General features: G+C 42.1%; 1 protein-coding gene across 1 annotated transcript in view; it reads right to left on the bottom strand.

The window, feature by feature from the left end:
• The window catches only part of LOC121408106 (phospholipid-transporting ATPase ABCA3-like), a 292368-nt gene that overhangs the window by 86390 nt on the left and 187846 nt on the right, over positions 1-18132 (bottom strand). Inside the window, exon 20 of the mRNA XM_041599444.1 lies at positions 5988-6098. Within this exon, the coding sequence (XP_041455378.1) occupies positions 5988-6098 (111 nt within the window). The remainder of the gene's footprint in view (positions 1-5987; positions 6099-18132) is intronic.

Below are 18132 nucleotides of genomic sequence, written 5' to 3'. Positions count from 1 at the left end.
TCTATGCTCGCGGGTACAGAAAGCACGGCAAGCAGAGAGCCTTGCCTCGGACCACGAAGCTCTACGAGCCCAGGGGGAAGGCCGTGTCTGGTTGTCACTGGCAGCAGAAACCAAGCCTGAAGTGAGCTCATACAGCCCGGCCTGAGAAGACACATGTGTCTCTGTAAGGGCCCCTATGTGGAGATGGCAGTCGGGTAAAAAAAATCCAGACTGGCCATGTACCGCCAACAGAAGCCAGACCTTGGCCCTCAAACTCAGACCCACACGGAGAGAGTAAGGGATATGAACTGCAGGAAAACTCTATTTCCGAATCAAAGTATGTAGGTAAGCAGAAAGGCGTGAGCTCAGACCCAGCAAACTCCCACTAAAAGGAGGGGAGGCTTGGCCTCTGATAGGTGGAGAGCTAGAAGGATACAAGGTATCCTAGCATTATGCCACCATACCAGAGCAGAGGACCGAGCTTGAGTCTGAGGCAACCGCGTCATCCAACAACAAGCCATAGGTACCCTTCCCCCGGCAAAGCAGTAAATGCCAATGGGAATGTACAACACTGAGGTGGTGTGAAAACACCTGAAAGTGTAACTCAACAAGGACTCGCAGCCCAGGGAGACTCAGGTCCAGGTATTAAAAGCCCTGAGACCTGAACACAAGCCTCCCAGATAACACACCCTCACGAAGCAAGACTCTGGTGTGCTCCGACCTGGTGGGGAAAAACAACCGACAGACCCTTAAAGAGATAAAAACTACAAAGAGTTAAATCCACTTGAGAGGTGATAATAAGATTTTTCAGACCTGCCAGGTGGGAAGGCACTATCCCTAAGGGTAGGGGAAGTATGCCTTGTTCCTCTTCTCTATCGCATCCTAGAAGGTTGGAGAAAATAGAAGAGATTTCAGGCTCCTTGCCCCTTAAAGGGGACTTGATTAGGAGTGTTACGTAGCCCGTCAAATCTGTCCAGGGACCAAGACCACCGGGAAACAGGGTACAGAGGGGATGTGGACGAACCCTCAGAACTCATGACCTTCCCATGGAGGAGTCGCCTGAATTTACAAAGAGCTTTACCTCGGATTTCTCACACTTCGATGTGCACTCAAAGGGTGGCAAAGTTAGAGTAAGGAGGCCCTGAAACTCCAACTAGCTGGATGTAGTTAGGGAGCTAAAGGCAGCACCCCCAAAACTAGGGGTGATAACCCGAATGGGCGCCCACAGAACCTGAGACAGAAAGGGGTTATGCACCCCGGCAGGTAGCGGTAGTAGTGGAATAGTAATTCCATTCTAACCGCGTAAGGTGATGACCATTCGCCTTCTATCCATCCGTGATTCATGGGGATAAGAGAGGCACCGAACTTGTGGGTAAAAGAACACAGAGCTTGAGAGCATGTATCAACTTAAATGAAATTATGAGATTGCTCCGTCGTTACAGAAATATTTACAATTACTCTGTTGGTACAGAGTGCCCGTAAACACCCGGCTTATGTTGTGATGTTTCTCGCTCCTCATCCTCTCCATCGGTGATCTAGCAGACCCTGAAAGGGGGGGGGGGAGTATGACAGAACTACCGTTGAAGAAGCACTCTTGGTTGGGCGAGCGCAACTACACAGGTTTGGTTGGAGAGCCAACAAGGCAGCTGAATCAGTACCAATAGACGTGGTACATTTCCCAGCAGAGAACATGTACCAAGAGCTGACAGGGCGTGGAGCCTTCTCGCAGAGAAAGGGCTAGGGCTATTTTCGACAGCCTCCCCATGGAAGGTAATGTCGGGCGGGAGGCTTAGAGGTCTATCATGACCTCGTCTGCCTGCTTGCGGTCTTTAATCTCCTCCCGAGCAGGTAATGGTGCCACCGGATCTAAGATCAGCTGAGTGTACGGAATGGCGGTTGTACAGTTGATTGGATCAGTGAGCATACTCGACAGGCGTAGAGATGGTCAGGATAAACCTGCACTGCACAAGAAATTCTTCAGTAGTACAAGAGGCCATAACATCATGCTGTCCACAAAGAAGAGCTAAGACTGCCCTTATAACAAGACATAAGCAAGTTTGTGTCTCACCCATTTATGATAAAACCAAAAATATTGTGATTTGCGAGGGCACGCAACAGAATCGTATCAAAACTTCATTTTGAAATAACTGGGACATTTGTCATAAGAGTCTTGCATGTAAACTTTAACGTTGACCTAAAAAATGACCTTTGACCTTACCATGTGACCTCCGACTGCAGTAAAACATGCAGGTCCCCTAAGTACATCTACCATCCAAGTTTGATTGAAAAGTGACTTACGGATGCAGAGTTATGTGCCATAAGAGTCTTGCATGTAAACTTTAATGTTGACCTTAAAATGACCTTTGACCTTACCATGTGACCTCCAACTGCAGCATAACATGCAGGTCCCCTAAGTACCATCCAAGTTTGGTTGAAAAGTGACTTATGGTTGCGGAGTCATGTGTCATAATGTTTGTGAGGGACGGACTACATTTGGATCCCTGAGTCTCGCCTTCTCCTCTGCTGGGCAAGACAAAAGGGCTAACGCGTATCTACATTCTTCTTCCTCTTCTAGCTGGTGACTTATTGCAAGGAGCTGAAGAGGGAAAAAGAGAACAGGTAAATGAACAAAATATCATGCCCAGCGCTGCTGTCTCCGGGGAGACGGTAAAGGCAAGTACATTGTAGGTAACATCCTCAGAGACCAACGGAGTCGGACTGATGGAACAGTGGAGAGATAAATTCACTGTTTTAGTTAATTAACGCCAAAATGATAAACTACTCAATCAAGCAGACAAGGGTTAAATAACGAACTACATGTAGTAATTAATTAATCACGCACGATAGACGCAAGAGGGATTATATTCATCAATCCATCAAGCAAAAAGAGGCAGAATTAAACTAGAAATTTGACGTGTCCAAAGGACACAGATGCCCCGCTCAATGCAATCAGATATTCATTCAATATGATTGAACTTAAAGGGGAATGAAACCTTTGGAACAAACAGGCTTGTGTAGAAACAGAAAAATCAAAGAATAAGAATAAAGAAAGTTTGAGAAAAATCGGACAAATAATGAAAAAGTTATGAGCATTTGAATATTGCAATCACTAATGCTATGGAGATCCTCCTATTGGCAATGCGACAAGGATGTGTGATATCACTGATGAACAACTTTCCCTTTGGTGGACTATAAAATACCCTCAAAATGTCTCTTTTTGCTTTTTCTTATGATGATCAAACTATTTATCCATGATGTATTCTTAAAAAAATATTACATGCCCACATGTAGAAATAACACATGATCTATGGAAAGATGTGATAAAAGAGGCAATTCAAGTGAAATATATACTAAAGTAATGGGGAGAGTTGTTCACAAGTGACATCACACATCTTTGTCGCATTGCCAATTTGCTATCTCCATAGCATTAGTGATCGCAATATTCAAATGCTCATAACTTTCTCATTATTTGTCCGATTTTTCTCAAACTTTCGTTGATCTGTTTCTTTGATTTTTTTATTTTCACACAAGCTATCTTGTTCCAATGGTTTTATTCTCCTTTAATACAGTATTGTGCAGAAACCAATATGCAAATATATCATGAACAAATTTAGACCTTTGAACCAACTCGCATATACAATGAGCTGTGACTTTTGACCTGCAGATTCCAAATTCGAACTTAGCCTGTATTTTAATGTCGTCTACCTACACACCCAAATTAAAAAAAAATCTTGTTGAATATTTATTGCGCGGAAACCAACTCGCATATTTAATGAGCTGTGCCCTTGGACCTGCGGACTCCAAATTCGAACTTAGCCTGTATTTTGGTGTCATCTACCTACACACAAAAAGTTTTAAAATCCATTAAATATTTTTTGAGTTATTATGCGGAAACCAACTTGCATATTTAATGAGCTGTGACCTTGACCTGCGGACTCCAAATTCGAACTTAGCCTGTATTTTGGTGTCGTGTGCGGAGACCAAGGGGGGGGGCGGACAGGGGTAATGCTTAATGCCCCCTCTGGACTTAGTCTGCGGGGGCATAAAAATAATAAAGCCTCCAAAAGAGAAGTGAAACCAAGCTAAAACCTATAAAAGGGAGCTACATATAAGAATCCTGTAAGGAGAGCAGAGGTAAGAATGTAAGTTTTAAACCTAAGAGAACAAAAGCGACGTGCAAAAATCCGGCTGGGAAGCTAAGGAGAAAATAATCACATTACAAAAGACAAGAATAAATCAAGTCAGGGAATCGAAAAGTGCCATCATGCATGAGAGAGTGCGAGGAAGCTATGCAAGGAAGCTATGGGAGGATAAAGACCTCACATGGGCACCGTGTCCAAGGGATGGCAATGAATTTTGTGCAAAGGAAGCAAGAAAATAAGGCCTAATAAACGTATTTTGGAGGTGTACTTAGCTCTTTCGAAGAGGAGACTTCTTGGTGATGTCTTCACTCCGTGGGGGCAAAAAAGCAAAGAGGAGGTTCAGCACACTAACTAGCATGGGGTTAGTATGAACTGAAGTGCATGGTTATAGTTCACCTGGACATGGCACTATTGCGAAGAAATTTGTGTACTATATTCAAGGGCAGTTGATGAAGCATAAACTAGCAAAAGTAAATGGATACATGATGATTATTGAAGCAAATCTTAATATTTATCAGCTCCTAAATTTTCCTTGTAATAAATTATACCATCCTCATTATATCCATTACTATTCATGTTATTTTTGGTTCTCCTTATTTCCATTCTTCTTATTACTATCATCATTATGACCATTACACATATGTCAATGTAATAAGCAAACCAAATAACTATACCATGGAGGTGGGACCCCGACATCAGGGATTCCCCTATCTATTATAGAAAGTGTACGGTAGATCCATGACTAACATGCAGAGGTGGTAACTGTTTTTACATGTTGTAGTGTATTTAGCATCCTATCAGAAGACAGTGCAGTAATTCTGTAATGTACCCTATGGACGTCAGCTTTCTGCCTAAAGGGACACAAACCCATAATTTTATGTAAGACAGGAAGATACATATATATTGCAAAAAAAAGTAATATTCCATACAGTGAGGATTAGTCTTCTGAATTTGAAACAGAGGGTCGTGGGTTCCAATCCCAGCCACGGCGCAATTTCCTTTAGCAAGAAATACATCCACATTGTGTTGCACTCAATAAATGAATAGGTACCTGGCAGGAATTTATTGCTTGGAATGCCTCCACGATGTAGAAGGCTGTGGGGTTAAAGCCAGGGTAACACTGTAAAAGTGAAAATTTCACAAATTTCGCAAGCTCAAATTTAAAAAGATGCAAATTTATGAGCAGCTATTTTAGTTCAAGTTCTGAACCGCAGTTCAATTGCATGTGTCGTTTTGGCGACGAGACTGCATAATTTGACCTATAGAGGGCGAAACTAAAGCAAGCCAGATTGAGCTCCAAAATTATATCATTGCAAGAATTTGTTCCAATGCGATCATTAAATTAACAGTCGCAGATCGGTATTTAAATTATGTTTTTGCTTGAAATATAAGTTGTTTTTGCTGTTTGATTGTTGAGAGTTTAGATCTGTTTAGTTTTCAAGAAGAAGTCTTGTCGATTGCCCATGTTTGTTGATTGATCCCATACACTTTGAATAGCGGTAATCCCCCCAGTCCTTACCTGGTGCTCGTCTATACCAGGCCAGCAGAGACTCCGTTTTGCCTTCCCTGATGTCCGCACCACAAAGAAAAGTTGCGCTTAATGTCACAAAAGCTCATGATTGGATCAAAACAATGCTGAATTACGCTGCTTTAGAAGTAGAATTATGATCGAAAATACAATTTCTTTGCTGAAATGTTAATCAAAACCATTCCACAGATGGGGAAGAAGAAAGTGACTTTGTGATTATGGAGTGTGCAGCGCGAATTCAAGAGCCCTCGAATAAGTCCTTTGGAAGCACATAGGGACGTTTTGACATAATGTTATTATCCATAACTTTGAATTTGCCCAAAAGTACTCACACTTACCATACCAATGAGTGACAGAGCAAATGCAGTCAAGGCATAGGCAATCACAGAGGAGTTGAAGAGAAGGGAGAAGAGATAGACAAATGATATTGCTGCTAATCCAAACAGGAGCTGCAGAGGGAAAGAAAGCAACAGTAGAAATAAAATGAAAATGTCACTATCATGTAACAAATATGACTTCCCATTGCTAAACAAAGTTGGAAAGAACAAATTTCTGTACAATACTGTAACATGTATGTCTTTCCATTACCGAGAGAAGTCTAGAATCGTAACTTCCTCTTCATTTAGAGTCTCAATATTATTCCTCACGTACAATTTTCTCTCAAATTAGGGCTAACTGAAAAAAAATCAACTGGTTATCTTTAAATTCATACACAAGAAGACTATTGAAAAACAAGGTGGTTCATGAACCAAAAATCTCGCCTGATATCGTGATTGATAAAATATGCAATATGAACACATGTAAGTTATTACCCAACAATTATTACAGTAGGCCTACACCTGTAACGTGGAAAATGGAGTTACTGGTCAAGCAAGAAAAATGAAAGGTGGCTTCTTGACCTTTGACCTTTTGACCTATAAATCGAAAGGCTTCCTGGGAACCATGCTAGTAACATACACACCAAATTATATGAGCCTAGGTTAAGTAATCTGAAGTTATCACGTTTACAAGGATTACAGAAAGGCAAGATGAAAACATGTCATTGCAACCTTGAACTTTTGACCTAAAAACCAATAGGCTTCCTCGGATCCATGCAAGTATCATACACATCAAATGATATGAGTCTAGGTTAACTCAAACTGAAGTTATCATATTAACAAGGAAAAGTTAACTGACGGACAGACAGACACAGAGCATGATACCATAATACGTCCCGTCTAGGATGGGTGTATAACAAAAATTTGATCTTTTAAACCATACATCATACATATGACCTTTGACCTCATCACCCTCATGGACACACATGAGGTATCACCCAAGGATCATATAAACTAAGTGTCAGTATATTTGATGCAGATATAAAGAAATGAGAGCAATTAGAACAACAAGTGGAATGCCTCTGGCCGTCTCACATGCATCACGCGGTTCAATATAGCAGCAGTGCTGACTTTGAAAACTACTCTAACTCGCACAAGATGTTCAGTGATACATGGTTACTCTTATGTCCACTTTTTATGAACTAGACCAATAAACTTACAGAGATATGATGGTTATTCAACAAAAACCCCAACATGGCCAAAGTTCATTGACCTTACATGACCTTTGACCTTGATCATGTGACCTGAAACTCGCACAGGATGTTCAGTGATACTTGATTACTCTTATGTCCAAGTTTCATGAATAAGATCCATAAACTTTTAAAGTTATGATGGTAATTCAACAGATACCCCCAATTCGGCCAAAGTTCTTGACCTTTCACCTTGGTCATGTGACCTGAAACTCGCACAGGATGTTCAGTGATACTTGATTACTCTAATGTCCAAGTTTAACGAACTAGACCAATAAACTTTCAAAGTTATGATGGTAATTCAACAGATACCCCCAATTCGGCCAAAGTTCATTAACCCTAAATGACCTTTGACCTCAATCATGAGACCTGAAACTTGCACAAAATGTTCAGCGATGCTTGATTACTATTATGTCCAAGTTTCAAGAATCAGATCCATAAACTTTCAAAGTTATGATGGGAATTCAACAGATACCCCCAATTCGGCCAAAGTTCATTGACCCTAAATGACCTTTGACCTTCGTCATGTGACGTGAAACTCATGCAGGATATTCAGTGATACTTGATTAACCTTATGTCCAAGTTTCATGAACTAGGTCCATATATTTTCTAAGTTATGATGACATTTCAAAAACTTAACCTCAGGTTAAGATTTTGATGTTGATTCCTCCAACATGGTCTAAGTTCATTGACCCTTAATGACCTTTGACCTTGGTCATGTGACATGAAACTAATAGGATGTTCAGTAATACTTGATAAACCTTATGGCCAAGTTTCATGAACTAGGTCCATATACTTTCTAAGTTATGATGTCATTTCAAAAACTTAACCTCAGGTTAAGATTTAATGTTGACGCCGCCGCCGTCAGAAAAGCGGCGCCTATAGTCTCACTCTGCTATGCAGGTGAGACAAAAACTTGACCGTTTGACCCTGCTGTGACTTTTAATCCCATCACCCTCATGGACATACATGTATTACCCAAGATTCATAATGATTGATGCAGAAATAAAGAAATAAAAGCAAGTTGGACAAAAACTTTAGCATTATCAATTAACCCTTGACCCCTATATGACCTTTGATCCCATCACCGTCATAGACACACATGTGGTTTTACCCTGGGATCATACATACCAAGTGTCAACATAACTGATGCAGAAAAGAAAGAAATGAGAGCAAGTTGAACAACAACATTTTTTGAAAAAGATATGACCTCATATCATTTGACCTTTGAACCCTAGATGACCTTTGAACTATCACCCTCATGAACACACATGTGGTATTATACACCTATCAATTGTAAGACGCACCCCTCGACCCCCGGGAATGGTGCGTCATGGGTGGGTCATTTACCAACAAATTAGTGACTCAGGGTACCGTCATGGAGGCAATTGGCCAGTCATAGCATGGAGAATAGGTGCGTCATAGTTGGTCATTTTACCGGGGTGCGTCATAAAGCCTCAGCATGGTACGAACGGGTCTGTCCACGCACTTTACTCACATCGTCGGGCGTTTATATTTAAACCCAAACATGCTCATGCTTGCATTAAAATCTTGCCTTCAATTTTCTATCACCTTGCATTATAAGAAGTTATTTCGCTTTTCTTTAGATCCATTTTCATATATCCAGCCCGCACGATGGCTCAGGATGAAAAACAAGTTTTTCTTGCAGCGCGCGTCTCGTACGTCGTTCGTTCCTCTCAGATCAAAAACTGATTCTCATGGGGGGGGTGTTCTTTGCAAAGGACGTCTTTCGTGTTGCGGATTTATGACGGATTTATGATGCGCCGTAGGACATTTTTTTTTTTAATGCCTGCCAACATATTTTATTCATTTGTTGGTGAACAAAAACGGTTGCTTAATAATACCGTATTTGCCGGCGTTTTATTTCTTTCAATTAACGTCTTCTTTTCGTACAAATAAAGTTGAAGGTCAAGTCCACCTCAGAAAAATGTTGATTTGAATCAATAGAGAAAAATCAGACAAAACACAATGCTGAAGATTTCATCAAAATTGGATGTAAAATAAGAAAGTTAAGACATTTCAAAGTTTCGCTTACTTTTAACAAAATAGTTATATGAACGAGCCAGTTACATCCAAATGAGAGAGTTGATGATGTCACTCACTCACTATTTCTTTTGTTTTGTATTGTTTGAATTATACAATATTTCAAGTTTTACGAATTTGACGATTAGGACTTCCTTGCCTGAAGCACAAAATGTTAAAATAATGGAATTCCACGTGTTCAGGGAGGAATGAAACTTCATTTCACATGACAATGACGAGAAAATCAAAATATTTCATATTTCAAAAAATAAAAAACAAAAGAAATAGTGAGTGAATAACATCGACTCTCTCATTTGGATGTAGCTGGCTCGTTCATATAACTTTTTTGTGAAATGAAGCAAAACTTTGAAATGTCATAACTTTCTTATTTTACATCCGACTTTGATGAAATTTTCAGTGTTATGCTTGTTAAATTTTTCTCTTTTCATTCAAATCAAGTTTTTGTTGGGATGGACCTGTCCTTTAAATAAATACACAAGCACTGGCAGTGTTTCAATGTTTTTTTATTGAAGTCGGTGATGTCATATGAGATAAATAATCGACAAGATGTATACATCAGGCCATTGATTGAGTTTGCCGTGCCTGTTTGGGCATTTAGCATTACCTGCCAACAATCCGCTAGCATTGAGTGGGTTCAGAAGAGGGCTCTGCGTATCATTGCCTGGCCAAATGTCTTGCCATACATTGAACTTCTACAAAGTATGAATGTGTCATCTCTTAAAGACAGACGGAGTGAACTTGTTGAAGGATTTGCACGCTCGTTGCTAAAATCGAAACGACATCGCCACTTCTTGCCTGAAACCCGTAAGGTTAGAACTGGTCTTTCCCTAAGAAATTGACATCATCTTGAGATATTCCTCGGACTAGAACAAAAAGATACCAACAGTCGCCAATCCCCCACTTTGTGCAATTGTTGAACTCTGTAATATAATGTAATTGTATATGCAGCTTTATTTTTTTAGCAACTGTAACACTTTTTGTACTCCCCTTTATTTTTTATCTTTAATCTTATTAATTTTATGTTAGGTTTGTCACCTTTTTATTATGTTCTTTTTTTACTTACTTGAGTTCCATCTACATGTAATACGACTATTCGATATGTAATACTGCCCAACTTCAATAAATTTTTGGTTCGTTTATTCATTTATTTTTTTCACTATAAAGTATATACTGTACCAGTCACTTTTCTTTGACTACCTATTTGCCTGTTTCGGCCAGAGAACAATGGATTCATGCAGTGCACTGAATTTGCTGTTCTCTGGTTTAGGCAGGTAAACGGGTGGTCAAGGGACTGTGACTGGTGGTGTACTATCTACAGTAGGCTATATCACATGGTTAATTCCAGACTTCATACCAATCTATTTCGCTTTAGTTTTATGACTGTCATACATGTATTCTCAAACTATAATTTTTCACAACATTGATTTGGTTTATATTTTTACAGGACTTATATATTATTTAATTTGTCTTGCTATTTACATTTTTTTTTATATACATGTACATATTTTTCTTGTTTTAAATATGATATTTTAAAAGTGTGAATGTTAATTTATATGTTTTTAATACTCGCAACTTTGCTGATTTAATTTTGACGATGATTGTTTTACAATGTTATAATTTCAATCAATAATCTTTTTTGAGATTGTCCAAATTATTTTTTCTGGCTTTGTTGATTATTTGTCTAGCACTAGAATTGGGATATATTGTAATCTTTTAATAATATACATGTACATTTTTACTTTGTAAATATGATAATGAATCTTCGGACTTTTGTCATGTACCATTTTCACAATAAAACCAGAATTGAATTGAATTGAATTGAAAAAAATAAAGAGTGAGAGAGAGGTATAAAGACCAAGTGAAATAAAGACATTGGCGGCGGAAGCCCAAAAAATTAGAGGGGGTCTACCGTAGTAATGGACAAATGTAAGTAAAATAATTTGACAAGCGAAAAAAAAGTCATCACCTAAATTTCAGGGGGGGGGGGTGACAAGAGACATTTTAGGGGGTCCACCAGAATTTAGGGGAGGGGGATGCAGGAAACAATTGACAAGCAAAAAAAAAAGTTATCAACTAAATATTTAGGGGGGATCGTCCCCCATCTCATTTTTTTGGGGGGACCTGCCCCTCCCCCCGCCGCCTATAAATAAAGATGAACCCCGGTGGGCCACTTACATTGACGAGTGGATACCATGCGCGACCAAAAAAACACATAAAAAGGATGTCTTTTTCATGTTAGGGTATGTTACGTGATAAGGGTGTCAAAAACACAAAAATAAGGAAAAAAGGGTATCTATTTCGCTAGGAAAATTACGCGTTTAGGGTCGAATTTGCGGGGATGATTATGTTGTTCAGTAGTAAAAACCATATCTACGAAGTATCCATACTTACCTATTCCCTTAAATGCCATTCGATTGCCACGCTCGAATACACCCGGCAAAAAATTTCTCCTATAAAAGGAGAAAAAGTCTGCAACGCAGACTACAGCCCCGCACGGCAAGGAGGGAAACCCCGCCCTATACTATAAGTACCTTGCGTGCGTGGCTCACTTCCTCTTTCTCAGGCAAACGAACCTCAGATACAGAAAGAGGGGAGGTGGGAGGGTAGCATAGGTAAGTATGGCTACTTCGTAGATATGGTGTTCACTACTGAACAACATAATCTACTTCAGATACGCCATACTTACCTATTCCCTTAAATGCCAGATTCCCACGGAAACAACTATGGGATGTGGTCAGGCCAAAGCCAAGAGGCCCTACAGATCAATTCTATGATACAAGATACTAATGACAAGCTTGTAAAGTTAAACTCATACCTTGGATTAGCGATGGGGACCGGACAGGGTGGCCCTCGCAAACTTGGATTCATCACCGAGGACATCCGAGAGGTAGCAGGATGTGAATGTATTAGCGTTGGACCAATATGCCGCTTTCATTATATCCTCCATGGGTACGCCCTTGAATAAGGCCCAGGAAGCAGCCAATCCTCTTGTGTCATGGGCTCTAACTTTCTGGTGAATGATGACTGGATCACCAGCAGATTTCACTGCCTCCACAATCCAACGAGAGATAGTATCCGGCGAGACAGCCCTGTGAGGGGGAATAAAACTAACAAAAAGTTGATCGGAAGCACGAAATTGTTTAGTCTTATCAAGATACCATTTTAATGCTCTTACCGGGCACCAAAACCTATCCTCCCTAACTGAAGAAAAGGAACTTATGGATGGTAGAACAATTTCAAGAGGGAGAGAGGACTCCCGTTGGTTCTTAGCAAAAAAACGGCCATGAGGAATAAGTCTAATCTTGTTTTTCTCCCAACGAATATGCCCAGGAGCTGTGGTAAGAGCATGGATAGAGCTACGCCTCTGACCAGAAGGAAAACAGTTTTTATGGTTAAATCCCGCAAAGATGCATTATGCATTGGCTCAAAAGGGGGCTGACTGAGGGAGACTAACACCTGGGAAAGGCTCCAAGCAGGAGCAAGAAGCCTTCTACTGGGTCTGTTAAGAAAGAAGGACTTTAATAACCGTGACAGAAAAATAGACGAGGAAACAGATTCACCATTGTCAAAGCCTTCGTGTAGGACAGCTATGGCAGACCTGTAACCCCGAATAGTATTACACGCCAAATTCTTGATATAAAAAATTCAGCAATCTCACCTATAGATGCCTTGCATGGATTAGTCTTAGCCTGCCGACACCATCTAACATAATGACTGAGTCTGGAGTCGTAGGTTGATCGTGCGGAAGACCGTAAACATTCTGCAGAGAAATTGGCAGCCCGTTCAGAAAGTCCAGCCTTGATTGCTGCTGCCCTGTAATGGGACACAGTGTGAGCCTCAGTTTGTTGGGCTCGGGGTAGTAGTGCTGGGTTCCTGGTAGAGGCAAATAGATCTATCTGTGGGTTGCCGAATTGATTGAATATCTCCCTGGCCACAGCTTCGTGGAGCATCCATTCCGAGGGGAGATAGCGTCCCCTCGATAACAAGTCTGCTATGTGATTCTCCATTCCTGGGATGTGGGATGCCTTCACCGTGATGATGCGACTGTCGCACCATGTCAAAATCTCTAGAGTCAGTCTGCAAAGGGTCCTTGACCGAGTTCCCCCTTCTTTGTTGAGATATGTTACCACCGTCTGGTTGTCTGACTTTATCAGGACACACTTTTCCACTATCTCGGATGCAAAGTGTTGGAGGGCTAACTGCACTGCAATCATCTCCAACCTGTTTATGTGAAAATTCATGCTCAGTCTGCAAAGGGGGACTGTATCCACTAAGCTTGCTAAGAGTCCCAGAAAAATCTGCCAAGTCTTCGCAGTCGAGAGACGACTGGACAGGAGTTGCTCCGCGACTGCTCTCGTTCTCTGAACCCGGTGGGGAAGGGGGGCTTCCACCTGACGCGGGATGTCTATAAATGCTCCAAGGAAATCCGGAGTCTGAGTTGGAGTCAATCTTGATTTTTCCCAGTTTATGAGAAGGCCTAAATTTGTCGTTAACACGATTGTGACCTTCAAGTGTCTGTGAAGGGTTTGTTCCGAGGGGGCGAGGATCAACCAATCGTCCAGATAGCAAAAAAATTTTACCCCTCTTCTTCTTAGCTCTGCAGCAATTACCCTGACGAGCCTTGTAAAGATGCGAGGAGCAGAGCGAAGGCCTAAAGGGAGGGCCTGGTACTGGTAAGTGTCCCCTCCTATTGCGAAACCTAGGAGATACTGAGAGGACCTTGTTATTGGAACGTGAAGATATGCGTCCGATAAGTCTATAGATGCCACCCACTCGTGGGGGCGAAGCAGGGGCAGGATCTTGGAGAGGCATTCCATCTTGAATGTCTTGTTTTCGATGAACCTGTTTAGTTCCTTTAGATTCAGGATCATCCTGAATTTTCCGGACCGTTTCCGAATCAGGAAGACATTTGACAAAACAATCTTTCGGCTGGAGGGAATCTTGGAAATTGCACGCTTTCTCTCCAGTTCGTCGATTTCCCTTAAAAGAGCCTCTCTCTTTTCGAGAGAGCGGGGGAGGGCAGAGGTGGTTCTTAGTTGTGCGAACGCGTCCTGATAATCTGGGTCGATCTCGACCCGATATCCCTCCCGCACTATCCTGAGAATTAATTTGTCTCTTGTTATGAGGCTCCAATTTTTTGCAAAGAAAATGAGTCTTCCTCCTACGGGGGCGTGTAAGTCTGGGGAAAACGGTAAGGCCAAGGAGTCACAAGTTTAGGGGGGTACTGAGAACCGCGGGACGATCTGCGTCGACCCCGAAAGGGCGTAGGGGTCCTTTGATTGGTCTGGGGCCTCCTATCCCCGTCCTCGCGTTGTGGGGGGCCCTGCTGTTGCTTGTTACTTGGCCCAGAGGCCTGCTGACGTGAGGAGGAACGTTGGCCATAAGAATGCAAAGACAACCTGTATACTGTCTTATCAGCCGTGGAAGAGGCAGAGATGGAAGATTCTAAAACTTCCTGAAAACGACCACTGAAAAGGTCATCCCCCCAGGCTGGCAGTCTTTCGAGTAGTCGAGTAGCATTTTTTCAATCTGAAGTAGGTCAATGACCTGTGAACGTCTTGCTCTCGTGCAAAGTATGGCCGTCCTCGACGCCTGTTCAAACTGGTATTCTGCAATCTTCATAACACACTCCCATATGTCTCTGTGATCCTCTGGGGAGATACCTAGTCTCTCAGATTCCCGAAAGGCTGTCAAAAGATATGTGTGATAGGTTGCTAGGTGCATAGATGTCCTGGCTGCCTGGTCAATAGAGGTCAACTGACCCTCCATACGCTTAAATCTACGTGACCCGAGTGGATTCTGATTAGAGTAGTGCGATCTCTTAGCCCTAGCATCACCAACACAAACGGCTGCATCTGGGACTATGGGAGTCTTAAAAACGTGCTTAAAGTCTCGTTCCCCAAAGCAAAAGTGCTTACCTACCACTCTGTTGGTAGGACGTAAGTCCCTTCCCCTGTCATTAAGGTAATTCAAGCAAGATGAGAAGGGTTTGTCAAGCTTCACCGCAGCTGAGTTGACAGATTGTCTACCAAGCTCCGAATCGAGACAGACAATAGGCTTAGAATCCTCTGAGTCGGTAGTCTCTGCCTTAAGCTGGGGGCAGTATTTCGTAATCAAATCTGCAGCCGAAACAGGCTTGCTTTCTACGCTATCATGGCGAGAGCTGGGGGTGGGAGCAAAAATAGCTAAAGAAAAACCCTCACTAATCACTGAAGCCCCCTCCTTCTCATAACGACCACTAGCAATGCTCTGTCTCTCTGATCCTGAAGTGGAGAGTTGAGACAGCAAAGAGTCTATCCATTTTCGCTTGCGGGATGCTATGGGCTGATGGTAGCCATATTCTGAGTCTGAATCATCCTCAATATGAAAAGAGGGAGCATGACAGGTCCGCTCCAAACGCTGAGAGCTCGGGCCTCTCCCCCGAGTACGGCTTTCAATGTCCCGTTGTCCTGGCCGTGGCCGCTTCGCCGGCACTCCATCACGCCTCAGCGGCCCGTCCGTCGGTGCGCCTGGGCTGTCGGGCCGGGTTTTGGTCTGCGCCGCTGAGATGGTAGGGGCGCTGGTGTTGCCTGCAATCGGTTGATTCGACAAGTTCATACATTTTTGCGCCGCCTGGAACATCTTCATGAACCATGCTGCCGAGGCAATGTCCGTGTCGTCAGAGGGATGAAAACCCGACTTTACGTCCTTCCCTGATTCTCCCCCCATCTTCGCTTTCTTGGTGACGGGAATCGTCTCGAATTTATCCGAGTCGTCCAAAGAAAACTCGGCCCCCTTCGGTATCTTTCACAGTAAGGTGACGGACGTCCCGACTTTTAATTCGTCTGGAGTAGGGGTTTTAGCTGTCTTCCCCTTGGGTTTGGCCTGGGAGGGGGTCTTGACTTTTCCTTTGAGGGGGATTTTGAATCCTGTACCTCGTTTAGACCTGGCTATATTGGGGGTTTTCTTTCCTCCATCATCTTTCATAGCTCCATCCTCTTTCGTATTGTTCTGGGAAGTGTTATTATTGGCTTGATTGGGGCCCTGACGGGGAGTCTTTCGATCCAGTTGTTTGGCTCATTATGGTATAATACAGACGTGGGGCCTGAAACATACCTCCGTCTGGTTGTGGCTGTGGGATCGGATGAGGCGTGGGTACCGAGACCTCTGCCTACTTCTGTGATGAGACGTGGGTTCTGAGACCTCTGTCTACTTTTGTGATGAGACGTGGGTTCTGAGACCTGTCTACTTTTTGTCATGAGACGTGGGTTCTTAGACCTCTGTCTACTTTTTGTCATGAGACGTGGGTTCTGAGACCTCTGTCTACTTTTGGGATAAGTCTTTAACTGTTTGGGTGTATAGAAACTCTAACTGAGCGTAAGCGCCACACAACCGCTAGGTTCGGGCGCCGGCAAAAGAAAGAGGAAGTGAGCCACGCACGCAAGGTACTTATAGTATAGGGCGGGGTTTCCCTCCTTGCCGTGCGGGATGTAGTCTGCGTTGCAGACTTTTTCTCCTTTTATAGGAGAAATTTTTTGCCGGGTGTATTCGAGCGTGGCGATCGAATGGCATTTAAGGGAATAGGTAAGTATGGCGTATCTGAAGTAGATAAACAAAATTAAAATGCTTTGTAAAGGATGTCCTTTTTGCCCCAACACTTCGTGTTTAGAGTTGCGCGAGGTGTAGAAGGTGGGGTCGTACTAAACCAAATTAGGTAAAGCCGACGACCAAAGGACCCGTAACAATAAAACATTCCTGTACTAATTGTTTAAGGGTTCATTTCAAGGAATATTTGCCAAGAGTAAGTTGTTTCCAATACTTGTTAAGGGTAGGGTTTCACACGCCAATACTTGTTAAGGGGTGCATTTTCAGAATATGGAAATTACGTGTTTAGGGTGCTTTTCGAGACCCCATGGTCGCGCATGGTATCCACTCATGAATGGAAGTGCCCCCCCCGGGAGATGAACACTGATTCTTTCTTGGAAGTTTGTGGTCTTGAAAAAGACCGTTATTAATTCACGCACAAAGCACAAATTTTATTTGACATACCTTGTCATGTTCCCTCGATCTCTTTCAGCGGCAAAATATTGAAGGCGGCATGATACTTTTTAATACTTACGCTATTTTTCCACCTGCAATAGAATATTAAATTGCATGCAAACTTCGTATATCAACGTGTCATCTTTATTATCGCACACAAATCGTGCATCATCATTTACTATTGTCAACATAAACGTGCTCTATCATCATCATCCTCGTCGCCATCATAATAATCAATAATGCCTAACATGTTAAAATCTAAATCACTCATCTCAATGTTGTAACTTTAATTATCATTTTATGGCAATTCATTGACACAATCGTACTTATGTCATTATTGTCACCATTATCATCACATAATTCATCCAAAATATTTGTATTCACAACCAACCAGCCAATCATCACCACTACCGCCATTTCCCGCAGCAGACCACAGCACACATCGCAAGGTAGGTTTTTATTATTATTTATTGGCCGATGAGACTTCGAGATACAAAACAAAAGAAAAGATCAAAAGGTAAATATTTTCATTTTATTTTCCATTATGATCGATGACGATGTAAAAATGAATTTAAAAATGTAGAGCGAGGTGCATGCTGCTAATCTTCCTGGCTCCTGCAAGGAAGATAAAAATGATAACATGTTAAACCAATGTTCCACATAATTTCATGAATAGTAATGACATTCATTACAATTAGATAGCTTGTTGTTGACAAAAGTCTACCAATACATATTGCAAACGTACTATTACACATGCTATTGCCGGGGAATGCCGGCCCCAGACAGAGTCAGATCGCTTGAGTTGCACGGTCTCTGAGCTCTGCTGCGTTATA

Source organism: Lytechinus variegatus, chromosome 2 (assembly GCF_018143015.1).
Source record: "Lytechinus variegatus isolate NC3 chromosome 2, Lvar_3.0, whole genome shotgun sequence".
Lineage (NCBI taxonomy): Eukaryota > Metazoa > Echinodermata > Echinoidea > Temnopleuroida > Toxopneustidae > Lytechinus > Lytechinus variegatus.
Note: the sequence above shows the minus strand (reverse complement) of the source record. Positions and strands in the feature narration are given on the sequence as shown.